General features: G+C 37.3%; 2 protein-coding genes across 2 annotated transcripts in view; both read right to left on the bottom strand.

Annotated features, from left to right (window-relative positions):
• Positions 1-1,416: 1,416 nt before the first annotated feature.
• On the bottom strand, positions 1,417-13,305 carry LOC107591236 (GRAM domain-containing protein 1C). The gene is made up of 19 exons (XM_016280336.1): positions 13,289-13,305; positions 12,612-12,793; positions 11,771-11,872; positions 11,300-11,435; positions 11,065-11,165; positions 10,819-10,914; positions 10,638-10,718; positions 9,144-9,268; positions 8,874-9,033; positions 8,274-8,433; positions 8,025-8,171; positions 7,416-7,534; positions 6,165-6,307; positions 5,945-6,048; positions 4,798-4,968; positions 3,886-3,955; positions 3,130-3,249; positions 2,950-3,058; positions 1,417-2,537 (listed from the first exon to the last, which is right to left on the bottom strand). Exons 2-19 carry the CDS (start codon positions 12,678-12,680, stop codon positions 2,469-2,471), a joined length of 2,082 nt encoding a protein of 693 aa, XP_016135822.1. The 5' UTR covers positions 12,681-12,793; positions 13,289-13,305; the 3' UTR covers positions 1,417-2,468.
• Positions 13,306-16,036: 2,731 nt separating this feature from the next.
• The window catches only part of LOC107591235 (V-type proton ATPase catalytic subunit A-like), a 12,416-nt gene continuing 6,343 nt past the window's right edge, over positions 16,037-22,109 (bottom strand). Inside the window, exons 3-15 of the mRNA XM_016280335.1 lie at positions 21,852-21,980; positions 21,531-21,745; positions 21,031-21,168; positions 20,790-20,941; positions 19,784-19,946; positions 19,595-19,703; positions 19,382-19,504; positions 19,183-19,297; positions 18,971-19,034; positions 18,635-18,838; positions 18,455-18,549; positions 18,190-18,361; positions 16,037-17,269 (exon numbers count right to left, since the gene is read on the bottom strand). Coding sequence (XP_016135821.1) covers positions 17,177-17,269; positions 18,190-18,361; positions 18,455-18,549; positions 18,635-18,838; positions 18,971-19,034; positions 19,183-19,297; positions 19,382-19,504; positions 19,595-19,703; positions 19,784-19,946; positions 20,790-20,941; positions 21,031-21,168; positions 21,531-21,745; positions 21,852-21,980 — 1,772 coding nt within the window. The 3' untranslated portion in view covers positions 16,037-17,176. The remainder of the gene's footprint in view (positions 17,270-18,189; positions 18,362-18,454; positions 18,550-18,634; positions 18,839-18,970; positions 19,035-19,182; positions 19,298-19,381; positions 19,505-19,594; positions 19,704-19,783; positions 19,947-20,789; positions 20,942-21,030; positions 21,169-21,530; positions 21,746-21,851; positions 21,981-22,109) is intronic.

Here is a 22,109-nt window from a genome sequence, read left to right as displayed (position 1 = left end):
GCTGTGTTTCGTTGTGAAAGCGAAACTACTTTGGTTGGCCTTCCAAAAGAGGACGATATCTGCTTTGTCATGCCTGGAGCTGATCCGTGCTTGTCACTGAGGAAATACTACAACTTTGCGCTGTGGATCGCCGGATCGGCTTTCACCGTGGACAAAGCGGAGTCCAGCCCGGAGTCATCACATGTCCTTCCGGACGCTCCTTCGTCGAAATCGCCGGCCGCGCCGTTCTCAAGTCCACGCACCTCTGCTCACGCTAACCCTCCCGCCATTCCTCACGCTAGCCCCCGGCCTCTGCTCACTGTAGGCCGCCGTGTGTGACACTGTTTCGTTGTGAAAGTGAAACTACTGTGTTTGGTCTTCCAAAAATGGACACGACTAGAAATCAGTGGTTAAGTTGTATTTACAACACTGTTCCAGAACAGTTCAACCCAAATATTCAGATGTGTGCAGCACATTTTATGGAGGACTGTTTCCTGGAAGAGTAGACTACAATGTCGGCTGTTCTGACTCAAAGACTGTAAGTATGTCTTTTATATTTAAAGAGTTTTTATATTTTATCAATTTAAAGCAAATTTTTTGGGCAGTGTAGAGTAGGGTTTGTTGTTTGTCATTTCTCCGATCACAAATGCAGACATGGTTTTATGTTTACGCGGCGCGATGCAACACAACGCGTAAAAAGACAGTATAAGTCAGTATAATCCATAATTATGTCCCCACTGGATGCAACAAATGCCTCGTTTATAATGGGTTTTAATGTTTTTGAATTATCGCTCCGGCCTGACAGGGCATCATCACAGTATGGTGAGGGGCGTAACATTTCGGTCTCAGGCTTGAGGTATTCAGCCAATCACAAAGCACTGGATAGCTGGCCAATCACAGCAGACCTCGCTTTTTCAGACCGATGAGCTTTGTAAAAATCGACGCGTTTCAGAAAGGCGGGGCATAGAGGAGAAACTAATGTACAGTATGTGGAAAATAATGTGTTTTTTGAACCTTAAACCGCATAAACATTTCATTACACCAAATACTGTTCTTTTTAGCAGCATCATATGACCCCTTTAAAAAAAACAAAAAAACTTCAAATTCCTTTGACAGAGCGTACACGTGACGTCATAGTGGGCTTTGCATGCACATCTGCACCCCTTTAAAACCTAAAGTCTTTCATTTGTTCATTTTCTGTCCTTTGATTAAGCACACATGGAAAGAAACAAACTTTAAAGTAAATAATAAATAAAATGTAAATGTTTATTTCTTAACTATTTTAGAGACTCATCAACATGCGATTTCAGGGGCATGTTGTCACCCCCTGTGGATGAATAGTCAATGTAACAATGTTGTGATATTTGATTTTGATGTTACCATAATAAAATCTCTATGAAATCATAAGCTTCACAAACTGAACATTGTAATGCCATGGGAACTTTATTTATAAATAGGTTCAGAAGAAATTTTATTAAAAAATTCAGAAGAATATTTTTTCTGCATATATTAAAAATTGAGATCTATTATACACATCCACCCCTTACATATTTTCTGTGAATTAAATGCTCGAGGATTACACATTCTTTTTCGATAAATTACCACACTTTTCCCATTGTAAATAATTTACATGAATGTATTACAAATTTAGTTCACAGTGACAATACAGTCCCTAAAAGTTGAACAAGTGGTATTTTAAAGACCAAGAGTGTAAACAATTTAAAACATCACCACTCATCCTTTACAGTAAACCTCAGATATTTGATCTTTACACAAACCTGTACCCTTAGACACTATTAAAATCATGATGAACATTCAGAACTTACAAACATTCTACAATTTCAATAAGCACAATCATTTGTCATTAGTGATCCCTGCTTTAATAAGGTTTTAAGGTGCAATCATTAAACAAATTCTTAGAGGTATCTTAGAACAAGATCATTATCTAAATCAAGACAAAAAGGCCACATGACTAAATGTTAGGCAGAGCTTTAGAGGCAATGGGCCTGCACTGCCCCCTTCATAATTAAAGTGAAGAACCTGTGCAACTGCACTGAATCCATGACATCTCTGAGATGTTTTATTTTATAAGGCTTCTACTGTAGTCCAGAAAAAAAATCTGTCCTTCAAAATACAGTAGCATCCAGCAGTTGAGAACATGATTGTGAGAAGCCCTTGTGCTTCAACCTGCTACACTGTTGTTACTTTAATGTTTAACTTCAACTTAAGCTTCAAGGTCGTTAGTAAATCCAAGAGGAAACTTGAAAAACTGAGTGTACCAGTGCGAAGATCCCCTCCAAGACAAAAACAGCACTGAAAATAAAAAAAATAAAAAAACATCCAACCATAACAAAAAAGCCCAGAGAGATGATGAACATGGCTACGAGTGTGCCCTGGGGTGACAGTACCTATGGCAACACTCCTCAGCGAGGACAGGTCTTATGGGAAGAATACCCTTGGTGTTGTCAGGTCACCAAACTCAATGCCATTTAAAGCTGAGAGGAGGATCTGTTGTAGAGCTGAAAGTTCTGCTGAAGCACCACAAGAGAACTGCGTAGCTGTGGAGAAGAAGAAACCAGCAAAAATAAACAATCACATAAGAGACTTCCCAGCCAAACAGGATACCGTATGGAGCTAGTTTAGAGCAGGGCTGTTCAAACTCGGTCCTGGAGGGCCGGTGTCCTGCAGAGTTTAGCTCCAACCCTAATCAAACACACCTGAACTAGCTAATCAAGCTCTTACTAGGCATAGAAACTTCCAGTCAGGTGTGTTGAGGCAAGTTGGAGCTAAACTCTACAGGACACCGGCCCTCCAGGACCGAGTTTGGACAGCCCTGGTTTAGACTAGAAACATAAGATCCACTTTTTCTGGTCAAGAACTGCCAAATTAGACAAGAAGGACCTTCTCACTGAGTTTGTTTTGTATTTACATGTTATTGCATGGTGTGTTTAATAAAAGACCCAAACATACCTGTTCTAGAAGGTTAATGGAGTCCTGCAGTACTGCCCTCAGTAAATGCACTTCTTCTCGACTTCTGTGTGGCATGCCCTGTCTGGGGCTTAAGTCAGGTGCTAAACTACTGTATATAAAACATGAAGTCAGTTTTGTTCATAAAAATTCACAAAATGTACAATGTAAAAGAGCCTTTACCTAGACTCTACTCTCTCCTTCATTCTGTGCTTGGTGTTCAGATACAAACGGTGAGCGACATCTTCCATGGCCCAAAGTTTAAAGAACAGCCCCAAGTTCAGAACCACCAGAACAAAAAGTCTGAGAGGCAAAACAATGTGACATTTAATAAGCACATTATTATTTTAAGTCATCATTCTAAATCATCATTGTAAAAATTAGCAGTTTTTCTTCCATGTTTCACACGGCAGCCATAATATATTAAGCTTATATTAAGCACGGCAACTGCACATTTATTTTGGCTACCATGCTAAAAGGCTGCAACATTCACACAGCAGAGTTTCCATTTTTGCCACTGCAGCACACTGAACTCAGCAGAAAATACTGAGACCATGCACCGTGAACATATTTATCAATGTAATCTTTTGCAAAATAGCAACATATGAAATACACCGTGAAAGTTCATGGGATTTTAGGTTCCAAACACTTTTCATTCAGTAAATCTGCCTGAATCTGGTTTAAGTTTGCAGTCTAATTATGTTTGGTGTAACTATTTACCATTTAAATGTAAATGTGCTCCCCTTCCTTAAGCAAATCAAGAGGATTAACTCTCAATAGGCAAATTCTAACAATCATTTCATGATTTTAGGTTGTTATTAGGAGGAAAAACTCAATGTAGTAACCAAGTTTTTCTGTCAGTGTCATAGCATTAAGCTTACACGGATTACTGTATGCATGAGGTGTGAAACAAGCTTTATAGATTGAATGAAGCCTTACATTAAGCTCATCCCAAATACAATAGAAGTGATGTTCCTTCTGTGTTGTGTGCTCTTTATATCCATGGCACCTGTAATGTAAGATGCAAATCATGCAATTCAAGTCCAATTGTTCGAGGTCTAATACACAATAGCCCCTTTCACACATACAGACTTTACTGGTAAATTACTGTTAAGAGATCATGTGTGAACAGTACCTTTTCAAAAACACCGGTAAATTCATTCTGGTGATTTACCGGTATGAGACGTTGTAAAATTACCAGTAAATTGCTGGAATGATAATGTGTGTGAACGCAGAATGAACATTACTGGCATGAGCACGTACAAGTTCAGAATGCGGTGACGTAAGACGTCTAGTCTGGGCCAATCACAACATTCTTACACAGATGACGACATTTACTCCACGCTGTGTATTTTGGTTTAAAATAGTGTAATGTGATGTCTCGCTGCATGAATCAAAAGCGCTGCATGAATGTGAACGTTTGACACAAAAATGACAACATCAACAAAAACATTGAATGCATATACCTCTCCATGTTAACAAACACAACACCGGGAGGCACAGCCGTTTAGAGGTCATTTCTGGTTAGTGATGTAACAGAATTTACCGGTATTTTGAAAACAATGTGTGAATGGTCCTTCACCGGAAAAAGACGGAACGTCATTGCCCATGTGAGCATTTTTGTATTTACTTGTAAAGTCGTTCCGGTAATTTTACGGCAATTTACTGGTATTACCGTGTAAAAGGGGCTAATGTCTTCAATGTTTGCTGAAATATTATAAAGCATAGACCACAAAATAAACATCTTATTAGTTTGAAAACTATTTTTGGTGGTTTAATCAGTATTTTAAGCCCACTACCCAGTAGCATAGATACTGGATTCAGAGATTAAAAATACACATATATTTATACCCATGGTGCCGGCTCTCTGATGATCTGAGTCTGCGCTGTACTGCTTCCCTGGTTTCATATGCTCCTGTAGGGTGCGACTGTAAGTTCTTAGCCTCCTGCGCAAACCACCCGTCTTTCCAGCATCTCCGCTTCCTTGAGTCAACTCTGCCTCCTCTTCTAGCAGCTCTGCCTCTGGAATGTGCATTGTGAGGTGAAGATCATTGAAACGGCATTAATCTGTGAGTCCAGAGTGGTTATTTTGAGGTCATTGGATCGATTAGGGATCTGGCTTTTGGCAACCCTGTAGTTTAGTAATTAAATGGCCTTCCAGCCAATGGATCTAACTGATCCATTTCACCAATAGGAAACAGACACAGCCATGCTGCTAATAGCCCTCCCTAGGCACTCTGATCAGGTCACTAATGTTTATTACTCTTTTGATTCCCTAATCCAACATCCCGTGGCAGAGAAGCTATTTGCCAGCTTTTTTTCCAGTCGATGAGAAAAACATTGAGCACAGTTTGCAGTTCTGCTCATTTTAATTGATCTACATTAGTTTTGGGCTAGAGCTTTAGATCATTATTTTGTTTTGATTTTGATTTGTTTTGCAGCAAAGGATATATACAGACTCAGACAAGGCAATGGATTGCAGACTGGGCCACTGTAAAGCAATGCTACTTGTACTTTTATAGGTTTTTATTAATATTAATTAATATTTTGAAAGCACTTATATTTACATTTAAAACATTTTGTTTTAATTTTAAAGTTTTAATTTAGTTTTTAGTGTGTTTTTGTCTTTTTTATTTTTTATAAATGCATTTTTTAATTTCTATATAATTTTTATTTCAGTTTTAGTTAATGAATAGTCATGTTAATGACAAGAAAGTTTAAGTTGTTTTTATATTTTACTTTATTTCAGTAAATGCTAATTTTATTAAGAGTTTTTATGGTTTTAGTTTTATTCTATAAAAAAAAACTACAATTACCCTGCAAACTCTATGAAGTGAAACAAGAAACATGTAAAGATATAATTAGTGACATATAGATCCAATATTATTTAGATATAATTAGTGGCATTCAGTCATGTAGAAAATAATCTACAAACCAAGAAGTAAAACACATAAGAGAAGAGGGAAAATAGAGGGTAAATAAATTGCATTATACCAACCAAGGTGTCTAAAGTAGTCTTCTAAGCCACTCCAGGAGTTTTTCGTGATAAAGGATTTAACAAGACCCCAGGGCTGCTTTTTGTATTTTACATCAGTGTAAATCCTGCACAGAGCGATAATGAGTTAAACTATTTACTAAATTGCTCTTACATCAAGAGATGTCAGTGTCATAGTCATAATAAAAGCAGTTAGATGTACAGATATGAGGACACCGCTTACCTGAGTCTGCACTTGTGCTTGGAGTTGCGGATGATACAGTAGCGATTCTGGGTGTAGAAGTAGTCATGGTACGGTACATCATGTGTGTAGACCTCCGAATCTATCATGTAGTATTGACCCTCCCTCGACTCTTTATATAGTGTCTAAAATACACAAAGAAGATAAATCAGAAAATATTCCACATACATGCACAGGATGAATTTACAAAGCTGCACAATACAGATGGCAGTACAGTTTGGATTGCTAAATATGGTTCTGTTCAGTTTATTTAGGATTGAAATACACTGTCTCCTTTAAATTTTGGACAAAGTGACTACCTTAAATATTCAAGACTATGACTATAAACAAATATATTTGCAAATATACAAATTAAATATTTAAAGACACCAGAAAAAGTCTATATATTTACTAGCAATTTTTACAGACATTAATCAAGGCTATATTGACTTTGGTTACGTGTCCATATAGATATTATGCAATGTTATTTAATCCTGTGCGCTGCTGTATGTACAAGACAATTTGAGAGTCAATCCTACACATTCATTGTATGAATGTAGACATAGTCATCAGACAGGTCATTACTGCATAAAACATGATTATTTCATCTAATTGATTACATCAACTTTAAAGCGCAATTAGCACAGTCAGATCAAATAATTGGATGAAGGTGATTTTGTCAGCACGCCTACAGTCATTTTATTGTTAAACATGTTAATTGTTGCATAATATAAATGGAAACAAAAGCTGTCTAGTGTCTAATTAACTGTCTTACAAAAACACAACAGCGGTACATGTTTTTAAATTATTCTATGCATCGCAGACGAAGAGCTGAAAGGCCACAATGTATGTTAAGTTCAGTTTAAATAGTTCTGGCAAACTACTTTGTTTCATGGATTTAATTTCACACAAAAACAAACAACTGACAAAGCACAGACAACTAACCTAGACATAGCGATTTATCAGATTTGCAAGATAAAAGTGGCAACAACGGGTGCTAATATTACTAAAATGATCAAAGGTCGCATTATTACTCAGAATTCACAGATACTTGTGATCCACAACGGCAGCTCCTTCCTGCTAACTATGTCTCTAAATATAAATGTGACAATCAAATACTGCACATTAACTGAAAGTGCAACCAACAAAACACAGCCTTTCCATAAGGGTTTTTTTTTTTTTGGACAATTAAATAAAAAAATTTGACACAAATCAGCTTGCTAGATTTTGAAACAAAGCCAAAGAGACTCTAACCTGGGTTTCTGTAGCAGTGGAGAACTTGCCAGCCAGGGGGTTATTAATGGTGATGGTGTAGTTCAAAGTCCTTTTCATACCGCCAGAGGCCTCCCTTTGCCAAGAGGTAGAGCTTGCACCTGACAGGTAATACACTTTTGTTACTATAAACAGGATGGCAAAACAATATATAATATATATTTACATAATATAAATGTAAAAATCAATGTTGGTATTTTAACTAAAACTAAAATATTATTAAACATTGTTTTGGTAAGTGAAATAGAACTAAACATAAAACTCAGAAGTGTTGCCTTGGAATGTAACTGAAAATAAATAAATGTAAATAAAAGCTAAAATGATAAAACCACAAAATTACTAAAACTAAACGTTAAATAAAAACAAAAAATGAATCAAACTTTTCAACATTTTAATAAATATTATAATAGTACATAAATAATACTAGCAAAATAAATTGCTAAAATATGACAATATTTCTGGAGGACCAAAGTCTACTATATGCTGATATGAAAACTTCTACTATTTTTACCAATCACATCTATATAGCAATCGGACTGATTACTAAAGTAGATCATTAGTAAGAGAGGTAAAAGGCTAAGAGAAACACACCTATGATCTTCCGGATATCCATAAACCTCCGCATGAAACTAGAATCGGTGAAAAGCAGGTCAAACATCATTTCAGCACTGATGTGAAAGACCCGGTTCACAAACAGCCTTCCCTGAGACACCGGAGATGCTGTCTCATGTTCTTCCACTACAAGAAATCAATACTGACGTAAACAAAATGCATCACCACAGCCATGGAATGAGACACAGCCAAGACACACACACACACACACACACACACACATCTCACCCTCCTCCAGGCTGTCGGATCTGCTGTTATCCGAGAGCTGGTCTTCATTGGCATTTAGATCCAGCGAGAGAGAGGAGTGTTTAGACACTCGTTCAGACCCTGAGCGGTTTAATGATAGATTTGGACTGCGCTGATGGGACGGGGTACTGAGAGTGTCGTCCTGTTGAGAGTTTAATACATATTTCAAGTTCAACACCTTAAACTCCGTTTTAAAGACATCGTACTTTTCTTTCTTTCTAAGCAAATCAAATGCAGAGTGCAAAAAGATTAGACAGGTTGACCATTGATATATTGAATACTCACGATATATTCACAGTGATTTTGCTGCATATTCTTAATAACAATCCTTTAATGAAATGTATACGAAATAAAAAAAATTATATAACAATCTTTATGTATAATACGTTTTTGTAGTAATGTTAACATTTTTCTGGCAAAATCTTAAACTAGTTCTCAAGTAAAATTGTTGCCTACTTTATAGTTTAAAGACTGAAATGTATTGAGATTTTTTTCCCACTGTATCACCCAACCCTACCAGTCATTTCCTCAAACAATTTTGGAAAAATCCATCTGCCAACAAAACTATTTTTTTCAACATACCCCTCCATTTGCTGAGAGCATGCTTTGCAGTCCAACTGAAGACTGTGTGTCGTCTCCCTGTGGTGTGGTGGCCTCATAAGAATTCAGCTCCCCTTGGGGAAGACGAAGAGATGTGGGCCTTTCTGGCCTCCCAGTGTAATCCTCTCCACGCATATTCAGACTGCAACAGAGAGATGGGACCTAAAAACCAAGTAACTGATCTCTCAGTTGTCCAAACAAGTGCTGACATGTGAAGATGTGACTGGGTGTGTGTGCAAGTATGTAGTCAACCTGGGCACGATGGGTGTGACGGTATCTACTGATGTTTGAAAGCTTTCCATTTCATCATGACTCAATCCTAAGTCATTGCCATAATGCTGCTTAACCATCTGCAACAGCTCCAACTTGGTTAGTTTCTGCAAGACAGGAAAGTTACATTGAGCAAAGTACACTCACGTTTCCGCCCTACCCGTTGGCACGTTTGCTTATATCTGATAAAAATAACTTAACAAATAAATAAATTCGCTGAAGCCTCAAGTTCCCGTACTGACATTCATCTAAACCAGCAGATAAAACAACCCTAACCTGCTCCACACCTCACTGACCAGAGAGCAAACCTGAATTTGAATTTGACAGAAATTGACTTTTTATTTTCATTCCATTGTAATTTATGGTTCCGTAGTCGTAACGATAATTGAAGAAAACTAGTTACCATGGAAATAAGGCGTAGAGACGTTGCAGCGACACACACACTGTATACGTAAATAGACCGTATCAGCGGACACAGGCAAGAGTTACTCGACAAAAAGTGACTGAAAAACGCCAATAAAGCAATATGGAAAAAGAATTCAGTTCACAAACATTCGCGTCGTGTTAAAAAAGCGGCCAAACAATCACACCGAAATGCAAAACACTGTTTCCAGGCCGTCTGACACAGACAATTACAAAACCAACTGAAGCGAAAACATTTTATGGTTTTATAAAGCTCTAAATTTTCCAGACCTATTTACCATTACATAACATGTTTAAAGAAGTAGCAAGGTGTGTAATATATTCTAAATTATACGCAACATTATACAGTGGGTAAAGTGTCTCGGTCTGGTCACCTTACCTGCTGGACGCCAGTAACCTGCGCGCTTCAGCGAGCGACTCGTGCTGAAATCAGGAAGCCCTGAAAAGCTACAACCGCGCCGCCTAGTGGTGGGCTATTCATTACCTTTAACAGCTTATCTGCTTTATCATATCTCGACACTAATTTTCCTGTTATTTCAGATCTGCAGTTCCGCGTTAGTGTAAGGAAAGAGTCAGTATTTTCTGGTTTCAGATGAAGAAAGCCACGCCTCGGTGGGGTCAATGAACTATACATTAATTTGCTGCCTTGTCAAGTGTAGGCTACCCTACAGATTTAGGTTGTTTGCACTTAAGCATATCCCTGACCTTAGGTCTATAGGGTTTTATTCTGTCTGTTTTCCTCACATGGTATTAATATATGCCACATTAGTGGCTCAAATACAGAGAAATAGTTTGTGTTGCAATGGAGACTGACTAAATACTGTAAAATTGATAATGGAGAATATGCTGTTTACTTCTGATATCCCTGCTCCTTATATCTATTTCAGATCATATTTCAGAATAGCCTGTTGTACAGTAGAAGTGTACAGTCATGTACAACCAAGCAGGTAGATGTAGACATGTAAAGAATAATGAAATCATCTGTCATGTGGAAACATGCTTGAACAATGTTAGTGAGGCAAAAAAGAAAAATGTTAAAAAGAAAGAAATCACCTTGTCCATTAGAATAATCTGCCAAAGCCGAAACATACCAAGGTAACTTTTCTCCCTTGCTGAAAATGAGCTGAAGAACAACTGTGGAAAATTACAAAATATATATTTTTGTCAGAAAAAAAAATCTTCATAAATAAGAAAAAAAGAAAAGAATGAAAAACCTTTAATCTCTGAACTTCACCTTCTCTGAATTAGTACTGATCTGGATGGCATTTGGTATCCATTTCGCTGTCTTCTCACGTGACAATGAGATGATATCCTGCATATTTACTGTGATCTAAGATAAAGTTAGTTTATTGTCATTTTTCACAAAGCAGAGCGATGGAATCTATAAAAGAAATTACTAACAAAGTATCTTAGCTATGCTCAAACAGCGGCATTTAAGAGGTACAGTGAATATATAATATAATCTTTCTGTGGAACTCACTTTTGTACCACGAAAAACCTGACTGTAGAAACATAAAAAATTCTCTGTAAGGTAGATGCGTCCTTGTAACAAGATCTCCTTTTGGAGAGCACAGGTGTAGTCTAGGGAAAAGACGGATCATTCAAACAACATCTAATATACAAATATTGTGGCTCAGCCAACCAACATTTTCAGTAGAGTATATTTTTACATTGTTTATTTGTTTTTTATCTCTGTCTCCCTCTACCAGTCTCACCTGCAATTAGTTTCTCAGACTCAGGCACCTCTTTAAATAACCTCCGAAACTCGTCACTCCTCTGTTTATAACTAGTGTAGAGCAATGCTTCAGGTGACTGAGGTGCTGCTATGCACTGCCCACTGACTTCTAGTACCTGTGAGGTAAAAGCACAGCAATAAATAAATAAACATGTTTATACATACAATGTTTGTGAATCAGTGAAATAGATACTTTAAAAGCTGCATGCTCCCAGGAACAACACATTTCACATGCCCAAGAGCTTACTAATATCTCACAACATTTAGCAATCAATGCCATTTGTGTAATCTCATCATGATACAGTATCTGTAATCTTTTGCAGGACAAAGTACAGCAAACTGTACAATATCATTCTGCTAAAGATCATATCTATAAATGGAAGTGAATACAGTGCTGCCATGTGACATCTACCAATTTAATCTTAGTAAAAGCGTGCATATTCATTCTCACCTCTTGCTCTTCTGAGCTCCATTTGCCTTCCCCAGATTGAGTGTTGTCCTGTGTGAGCTCATTGGCTGTCACTTGTTTAGGTGTTTGGGTCATGTCTTTCGCCTGGTGAAGTAAAACTTAGTGGCTACTATATCAATTTGTTAAAGTTAATAAATGTTTTTCTCATTGAATAATAAGTTAGACTGATCTACTGGCTATTAACTAAACCAATAAGCTAACTAAACTATCTTATTTTATTTGACAGTGCCACAAATATTTTAGAATTTATTAATTTCTGCAAATTAAAACAAAACATGCTGTTGGGAGAAAATACTTAGTTTTGCAGACATTCTAAACTCTCTTTCTCTAAAGAAAAAAAAAAAGTTTAAAAAGGATTTTCTCATCAATTCCATTAAAATCCATTTCTGGTTCCCCAAAGAACTTTTATATCAGGGCTGTCCAAACTCGGGCCGTTGTCCTGTTTAGCTCCAACCCTAATTAAACACACCTGAACCAGCTAATCAAGCTCTTACTAGGCATAGAAACTTCCAGTCAGGTGTGTTGAGGCAAGTTGGAGCTAAACTCTGCAGGACACCGGCCCTCCAGGACCGAGTTTGGACAGCCCTGGTATAAATGAACAATTTTTTCTTATTGTAAGGAACATTTTAATTATCTAAATAACTTTTTTCTACTATAAAGAACCGTTTATAAAATTGAATGTTCTTCATTGAACCACAGATGCTAACCTTGGCAGAAACATTACAGAACATTAAGAGAGAAAAAACATAGTAAAGACTAAGTATGAAAGAAAGACTTATCAAAGGCTTTTCTCATATCCTAGCCTACAAAATAGGCTACTTACCTGAGAAGGTAAATCCTGGTTATGTGGGACCCAGGCGTTTACAACTTGGGGTTGTGAGAAGGTTATCATGAACTTCAATCGTTGCAGATATACCAAATGCCCATAAACTTCCGACAGCAGTGATTAGTGTCGTTGGCGTGCTGAGGTGTTGTCTGTCTCGGTTGTTGCGACTGTCCTCGCACCTGGCAACACGTGTACAGTCAGACTCTACCAGTTCATGAAGCAACGTGCCATTCATCGCTGAGAACAACACTTTTGTATTTGCATATTTTACGTGTGACACCAAGGAGCCTCCTTCCGGTTTTTTGTTTAGTTTTTTTATGTAAACTACAACGATGATATTTTATTAAAAATTAAGAAGTTGACAAAATATTTATTTTAGACATTTAAATATTTATATTGTATATATTCTTTTCTTAGATGTAGGCTATAATTTTAGTTTTGTTATATTAACTAATTCAAAATGTTAAAAATACTATTATATCTTTTTACGAATAAAATTTACATTTAAGTATATAAACATTTCGGAATTTTCATATAGGATAAGTTTGCAAACAAATCGCGTTCACTTGAGGTAAGCATATCAACGGCAGACCCCTCGTAATTTCGATTTATAAAATTAGTTTGAAATAACGGAAATTGTAGTGATGTATTAAACAAACATGATGTGTTCTAACCTTTTAAAACGCGCTTGCACCAGTTCAGGCACATACCTTTTTTCAAAAGACCCGAGAGTCTTAAAAAACTACATTATATTGGTTAATGAGGTTCTGACACTTAAGGTCATATCAGTTTAAGGCTAGATTTATCTATGGCATTTAATATGATGTGTAACAAGATAAAGTCAAACAACCTAATCATAGACACAAGTTAGTTATGGCAGTTTATGCAACGCATGGAGATAAGACTAGAAAGTGTTAGAACTGTATACAGTCATGGCCAAAAGTTTTGGCAGTGATAGAAATGTTGTGTTTTGCAAAGTTTGCTGCTTAAGCTGTTGTGGTGTTCATTCACTTTCTTTCTAGATTATTGTGTAGAGTGATCAGATGCATTTTAAATAATTGCTAAAAGCTTCATTGGCCAAAAAAAAAAAACTTTTCACAAAAAAACAAATGTCACTGTTTTTTAATCCTGACACCAAATGACCAGCTAACATTAATTGACTAATCATATCAGCAGCACATGTGAAAGTGTGAATGAGTAGTCAGGTAAAGTCAGCAGACTCTTTGCTATAAAAGGAGGGAAGAAGCGCTTCCAATCATTGTGTTCTTGTTAGCAATGGTTACCTCCAAAAAAACACGTGCAGCCATCATCGCTTTGCATCAAAATGGCCTCACATGCAAGGAAATTGCTACAAATAATATTGTACCTGAAAGAACCATTTACCGGATCATCAAGAACTTCAAGGAGAGGGGGTCGACTGCAGTGAAGAAGTCTTCAGGACATCCCAGAGTGTCCAGCAAGCACCAGGACCGTCTCCTCCTGAGGAGTCAGCTATGAAATCGTGTCAACACCAGTGCAGAGCTTGCTCAGGAATGGCAGCAGGTTGGTGTGAGAGCATCTGCATGCACAGTGAGGCCAAGACTTTTGGACAACGGCCTGGTGTCAAGAAGGGCAGCAAAGAAGCCACTTCTCTCCAAGAAAAATGTCAAGGACAGACTGAAATTCTGCAGGAAGTACAAGGACTGGACAGCAGAAGACTGGTGCAAAGTTATTTTCTCTGATAAAGCTCTCTTCCGACTGTTTGGGACATCTGAAAAATCGATTGTTCGGAGAAGAAAAGGTGAACGCAATCACGAGTCCTGTGTTGTGCCAACAGTGAAGCATTCTGAGACCATGTGTGGGGTTGCTTTTCAACCAAGGGAGTGGACTCTCTCATAATTCTGCCCAAAAACCCTGTCATGAATAAAGAATGGTATCAAAATGTCCTGCAAGAGTGACTTCTTCCAACGATCCATGAGCAATTTGGTGATGATCCGTGCATTTTCCAGCACTTTTATCAAAGCAAGAGTGATAAAGAAGTGGCTCGAAGATCATTACATTGAAATTTGGGATCTGTGGCCAGGCAACTCCCCGGATCTCAATCCCATAGAGAACTTGTGGTAAACGATCCATGAGCAATTTGGTGATGATCCGTGCATTTTCCAGCACTTTTATCAAAGCAAGAGTGATAAAGAAGTGGCTCGAAGATCATTACATTGAAATTTGGGATCTGTGGCCAGGCAACTCCCCGGATCTCAATCCCATAGAGAACTTGTGGTAAGTCCTCAAAAGGCGAGTAGACAAGCAGAAGCCCACAAATTGTGATCAACTCTGAGAACTAATAAGGCAAGAATGGATCGCCATGATTTGGCAAAAAATTAACTTAAATGATTTTAGCAAATGGCTGCAATATAACAAAGAGTGAAAAATTTAAGGGGGTCTGAATACTTTCCGTACCCACTGTGTGTATGTGTATGTATATATAATATATATTTTTTTTTTTTTTTTTTTGCCAATATAAGCCTTTAAAACCTATATGCTTATTGTTTTTCAGTATACCATAGAAACATGTGGGAAAATAATCCACAAATACTGAAGCAGCAAACTTTGAAAAACACAATTTATGTCACTGCCAAAACTTTTGGCCATGACTGTAGACCAGAAACCAGGGCAGGGAACTAGAGTAGCCACATTCCAGTTCCAAGATGAGAAAATGCAGTAAGACCAGATACACAAACTGGTATCATTCATATGCACACACAGGTAAATAGTTTGCATAAGTGTCTGCATATAAATGCATTAATATGATAATCAAACTCTGAGAACAAACCAAACTTAAAGGGTGAGAAATGGAAGAAAGGTGCAACTTTGCCATGAAAATGGACCCATCAAGTGTTTGGATGAATAGTAGGCCACAGATGCAGGTAGATAACTAAATCAGAGATATTCCTATTGTAAGAAAAAGTGAAGACGTCGAAGATCTTGATGAAGAGTAACTTTTATTACAGAATAGTAGTGACAAAGTACATGTAGTACCTTGGGTTCAACGGAGTCAGACTGAACCCCGAACATCCTAAGCTCAATCGTTTTATACAGTATTACGTTTATCTTCCCTCTCAACATGTAAATGAAGTTTCGTTTTAAATGTAAATTGCGGATGACAATTAAAGTGATAGTCTTCCGTTCCCACATCTTCGGTAGACTCAAGTGGGAAGAACCAAATGTTAAGGTGATAAGATTAAACAGAATCCATAGCAGTTCTTTCATGTACCCTTTTGGTCAGCAGATGGTTCTTGACGACCTGCTGCTTCTCCCACGCTATCTCCGGAGGTAATGTTAATATTTACATATGATTAAGAACGGAAAGAACTATCTATATGATAATTAAGCTCTTTGTAGAGAAAGGAGCATAGTTTAATACACAATTTGGAGTGGAAGCTGGGTCGAGGCAGACTATAATCTTACACTATTTTAAAAGCTAAATTTGTAATCTAGATGTTAAAATGGATGTAAGCTTGACAAAAATTTTTACCCTATAAATAACGGGAATAGTTATTCGCTTTTGATATGCCATATCATATGATACTGGTAAGAAGTGGATAGTTCTTGGCTACACAATTGACTTGCACAAAGCTAGAAATACTTGAGGAACTACTCTCTACAGTGATGAAAATTTGCAAACACACCACAACCCAATTTATTTTTAAAGCACTTTTTACACAGTACATACCTCAAAACAGGTGTAAAATGATGAGCACATGACTAAGCCAAGTGTGACGGTTAAATATCTTCATTTGGAGAAATAGAAGAAATTTTGAAAGTAGGGCATCAGTTTTCAATTTTTTGAGGATCATTTCCGCATTTCATATTAATAGCCATGATAATCTTGCTTGCTCAAATTTTATCTGAAAAGGATCAAACATTTATGCAAACAAAGATGGGGGGGGGCTTAAGGCCTGTTAACCAAATATATTTGGTTAAAACAAACTACTAAAAAGCATTTTGTTTAAAAATGCAGAACCCCAAAACACATCCACTTAAAAAGTTATTCACAATACTTGTAAATTCATCAATATTTATTAATATTTTTCCAGGACTCATGTGAGCAATGAAGAGGAAGTGTCTTCAAAGAAATATACAGGACAATACTGCAATAAACATCCACACCAAAAACGACAAGAAATATGTTGGCAACCATTAAAACTGTAAATATTCCAGCAGTAAATATAGTGAATCTCTGAAGTCATGTCTACCAGTCTTCTGTACAGATGAAAATAAACAATAATTACATCAAGTTATTTAATAACATCTATAGAGAGGATGATCTGTAAAATATAAACTGAAGCAGAGGCTTTGAAGAGGACCATACAGATTGCACATATACACAAATGCACGCGCACACACAAAGGTATTTTGAGACACCTCAAGAACACTAGAGCATCTATAACACCACAAGATGAACAAAAAGCAGTGGAATGTATTAGACAGCAATAAGACAAAGGAAAAGGACATTTACTGTGTGCATTAGGGGGGATGTGGGGTTCTGCCGCCCTGCCCTGAGAATGATGGCTAGGGACAGACTCTTAGTCTTCCAGTGTTCGGAAGGAGTTCTGCATGTCTTCATGGAGCTGAGCGTAATCAGCTTTGATCTTCTCCTCACCCTCTTTTACTGGGTCCTGAAATACAGTTACAGACATTGAAATACTTTTTTTTTTTTTTTTTAATAATGCCAACTTTTTTAATTGCTAAAATAAAAAGATAAAGTATAATTACGGAATAAAATGATTTAAATTAGTTGAAAAAGTTTTCTAAATCAATGCATGTTTTTCTGTTTTACAAACAATTACTATTTTTTATAGCTTTAATTAACAATGAAATTTAAAAATTAAGTGTCCAGTCTTTTCAAATACTCCCAGTCAACAAACAGAATACTTATAACTGGCAGCATGTTAAGCTGGGATAGAAAAAAGTATTTTATCTTCACACAAAAAGAACACACTTTAGCTTTAAAAATAATACCAAGACATCGATTCGCTAAAGAAGGCCTTTGCTCACCCCCCGGAGCCGTGTGAGACACTTTTTTTTTATGCATGGGTGCTTTTTATTTTAAAAAATTGCATTGCTTTTTATTCAAGCAATGCAACACCTGCTGACTGCAATGATAGAGCTTGAAAGATCAAAGACAATTTTTAATATAACTCCGACTGGATTCGTCTGAAAGAAGAAAGTCATATACACCTAGGATGCCTCGGGGGTGAGTAAAACACAGCCTATTTTTAATTTTGGGGTGAACTAACCCTTTAACATTCAACCTCTGGCCATATAATGTGATTAAACTGAACTGTTTAGCTTGTTCACAAGACTTGATCACTATGAAAGAGGAACCAAGCTATTGGCATACCAAGATAATGGAAGTCATAATAAATCAAGTGGTAGAGCAGTGGACACTAGTTAGGAACCTCAGCAAACTTCCAAAAGGGCTGCAAGTTTACTTAATTACATAAAATAATTTTATTAACGTGGCTTGGAGTCTACTGGTTTAGACATAATCAAGGCATGATTCATTTAAAACACAAACAATGTTTACATTCTGTACCTTAAATTTCATGGAACTGATCCTGTAGAGAATTTCTCCCATGTGTTCCCGGATCATGGCCCAGGTGATCTTATTGTCGCTCTGTGCAGTGGTCTCTACGGCATGACGTGCCATATCATAGAACGCAATCATGTTGGACAAGATACCCACTGTCTTATAGAACGGACAAAACCTGAAAATGAGAAATTGAGCATTTCAGATCCATACAGTCACATGTCATTTGACAAAGCAGTTGAATGATCCTCAGTTTCAATCAGTTTAATACCTATCATAAGGTGTGTATCCATTTTGCTGCAGGAAATCATCTTTGATTAATTTGGCAACTTCCAGTGTGATCTTATCCGTTTCAGCCAAAGATGCCTAAAAAAATAAATGTGTTTTACCACTGAAAACTACCACAAAAAGTGATGTAAAACAGTAAACATGAATGAACCCACAAACCCACCTTCCCCACAAGCTGCACAATCTCAGCCAAGTCTTCCTCTTCCTGCAGGATCTCTTTGGCTTTTGTACGCAGGGGTACAAATTCAGGGAAGTGCTTGTCGTAGTACTCGTCCAGTGCTCGTGTGTACTTACTGTAACTGATGAGCCAGTTCACTGAAGGGAAGTGCTTTCTCTGAGCCAGCTTTTTATCCAGACCCCAAAACACCTGGGAGTGAGAAAGAATGGAAGGATTACAATAACAAAAAAGGACCATTTCTTTCTGCAAGAAGAACAAATTATGTTATTTTGCTATGAGCCAGTGTATTCAGACTGCTGTGTGAAGGAAATCTACACTTACTTGTACGATACCAAGAGTAGCAGATGTCACAGGATCTGAGAAATCACCACCAGGGGGAGACACACTGCAGTTAAAAAAATAATAATAAGCTTCAGCGTCTGCAGACAATAATCACAACAGCAGTCATAAATAATAAATCAAAACTTTACCAAAGCAAATGATGGAGACTGAAGAACAAAAAGCATTAAAACAAGTCCAACAGATCTACTTACGCTCCCACAATGCTCACACTGCCCTCTCTCTCTGGGTTACCAAGACATTTAACTCGACCAGCACGCTCATAAAATGAAGCCAGACGTGCTCCGAGATAGGCAGGATAACCGCTATCTGTGAACACCAGCACAAATTTAGTTTATAATTTGTAGTTTATAATATGTGCTGTCATGACTGAGATGGTCACGGCACACATACCAGCAGGCATCTCAGCCAGACGACCGGAGATCTCCCTCAGAGCTTCTGCCCATCGAGAGGTGGAGTCAGCCATCATACTCACATTGTAGCCCATGTCCCTGAAATACTCAGACAGCGTGATTCCTGGACAGAATAAACACCTATTAATGATGACAACACAGCTGCTGGGTTTTAAAGCACACACATTATTTTTGTATCAAATGTTCAATAAACCTGTGTAAATGGAAGCTTCTCTGGCAGCCACAGGCATGTTGGATGTGTTGGCAACCAAGGCTGTTCTCTTCATGATGCTCTCTACTTTCCCATCCACCTCCATGGTGAGCTATAGGGCAAGAGAACTGTCAATCACCATACCATCTATTACAGTGTTTTTGCTGTTGGTACAATGACAGTGCAATTCACCTCAGGGAAATCTCGGAGTACTTCAGACATCTCGTTACCACGCTCTCCACAGCCGACGTAGACGATGACATCACTGTTGGAGTACTTGGACAGGGACTGAGAGATCACAGTTTTACCACAACCGAAAGCACCAGGGATGGCAGTGGTCCCTCCCTGCACACACCTGTTAAATCAAACAAACAGTGAAAGACGAAAGATCTGTTAAACTACCAGACATACTACCGTACACAACTGTTCAAAGTTTTTTTTTTTTAAGCAATTAATAATTTTATTCAGCAAAGATACATTAAATTGATCAAAAGTGACAGTAAAGACATTTATTATGTTACAAATGATTTAAAAGAATTCAGAAAAAATTTATCAAGGTTTCCTCAAATATATTAAACAGCATAGCTGTTTTCAACATCAATAACAATAAATGTTTCTTAAACACCAAATCTGCATATCAGTATGATTTCTGAAGGATCATGTGACACTGAAGACTGGAGTAATTGCGGCTGAAAATGTAGCTTCACCATCACAGGTATAAATTACATTTTAAAACATATTCAAACAGAAAACTGTTGTATTTTTATCAAACGGTTGTAATATTTCACTTTTTTTTTTACTATTTTGATCAAATAAATGCAGCCTTGAGGAGTATAAGAGACTTCTTTCCAAAAACACTAAAATGACCCCATATCTGTATCATTATAATATCCACATTCACAATAATGTAATGTACTACATTCTATTCCTATAATTATTTAAACCAATTATTTAACCACATTATTTTTGATGTTTAAGAAAATCCTTAAATTTTTTTAAATTTTTCCTTTCGGGAAAATTAAGCTTTTAAAATGCATGATTTGTCCATTATGTGTAATCTGAACCTTGAGCCGCCTATTATTATGAAAAATTACATTTGCAATTACTTTCTTTTTTTTATTTTTTACTTATATTATATATTAGTTTTAACTTATATTATTACATTTCCTATGGAATCATTTCACACAGCGTGACTCACGGAAAGAGGGCGTCCAGTACCCGCTGACCAGTCAGCAGAGGGTGATTTGCAGGAAGTTTCTCGGTGACTGGCCGGACCTGACGGACTGGCCACACTTGCACCATGGTGTACTTCTCTTTTACCCCCTCAAACTCCAACTCCAACACCACATCCTGACAAACACACATTCACATTGACTTCTGTGTCACAATAATGATCATTTTACTGTTTTTGAAAAAGATGTACATTTTATTAGCCTCACCGAGACATCATAGTTTCCAGGTGGTGCTACGTATGTGACAGTTCCTCTGCTTTTTGGTGGTAACATTATTTTGTGTTTAATAAGAGAGTTTTCAAACACCATACCATAGATATCACCTCCAGTGACGTGACTGCCAACCTGGACACAGAAACAACAGCTTAAAATCATTCAGTCATCTGATTAATCACCTGATACCATTGGAGTTTCTTTAAAAGAGGTTATATATTTGGGATACATGCAGAGCTGTAGGTGCTACACACAGCCAGGAACAGCACAAACTGTCATGTTTCTAAGATTTAATAGTACAATGATCTTTTAAAATCGCAAAAGATTACAAAAATGTTTGATATACTCATGATATGACCCCTTAAAGCAACTAAGTGATTTGCCTTCTCGGAACCTGAAAGGATGTTAAATCATAACCAAGAAAAACAAAACAAAAAACATCACAACTATCATAACCAAAACTAAACTTAACTTAAAACTAATCTTTCACTTACTCGCACACTCTTGGATGGAGAAAACTCCCATTTCAGATCACGGTTAAGGGCACCAATGTTGACTCCTCTAGGAATGTAGATACTTTGGGTGAGGTCATTGATGTCTTTGAGGGGACGCTGAATTCCATCAAAGATGGAGCCCATGATTCCTGGTCCTAACTCCACAGAGAGGGGCTTCCCTGTGCGCAGGACAGGGTCACCAACCGACACACCAGCTGATGAAAGCTCAGGAAAACTACAATACTATTTAACAGATTCTACACACTGTGTACAACATAAACCACAGAAAGTATGTCCTGTACTAAGGTAAGAATAGGATACATGTCTCTTCATAGACCTGAACGGTGGCCATGTCACCCTCCAGTCTAATGATCTCTCCCACAAGCTCACTGTGGCCCACTCGCACCAGCTCGTACATGGCAGCTCCTGCCATACTGGAGGCCGTCACCACTATAACACAATTAGTTAGTCAGTAATTTGATTATCAAAAATCACTTGTGAACATTTGAAGTTTAACAATAGCTAAATAAAAATATGATATATATATATATATACAGTGGGGCAAAAAAGTATTTAGTC

This window comes from Sinocyclocheilus grahami, unplaced genomic scaffold (assembly GCF_001515645.1).
Source record: "Sinocyclocheilus grahami isolate Dianchi unplaced genomic scaffold, SAMN03320097.WGS_v1.1 scaffold139.1, whole genome shotgun sequence".
Taxonomy (NCBI): Eukaryota; Metazoa; Chordata; class Actinopteri; order Cypriniformes; family Cyprinidae; genus Sinocyclocheilus; species Sinocyclocheilus grahami.
This window is presented reverse-complemented; position numbering and strand designations above follow the sequence as displayed.

Excerpts from the sequence above, each read along its gene's own strand:
- LOC107591236 (XM_016280336.1), bottom strand. The coding sequence starts at position 12,680 with ATGATAACCTTCTCACAACCCCAAGTTGTAAACGCCTGGGTCCCACAT. Across the intron at positions 10,915-11,064 it reads AGGTTTTTCGTGGTACAAAA|ATCACAGTAAATATGCAGGA; the intron begins GTGAGTTCCACA and ends ACTTTATCTTAG. Across the intron at positions 2,538-2,949 it reads CCATTAACCTTCTAGAACAG|CTACGCAGTTCTCTTGTGGT; the intron begins GTATGTTTGGGT and ends TCTTCTCCACAG.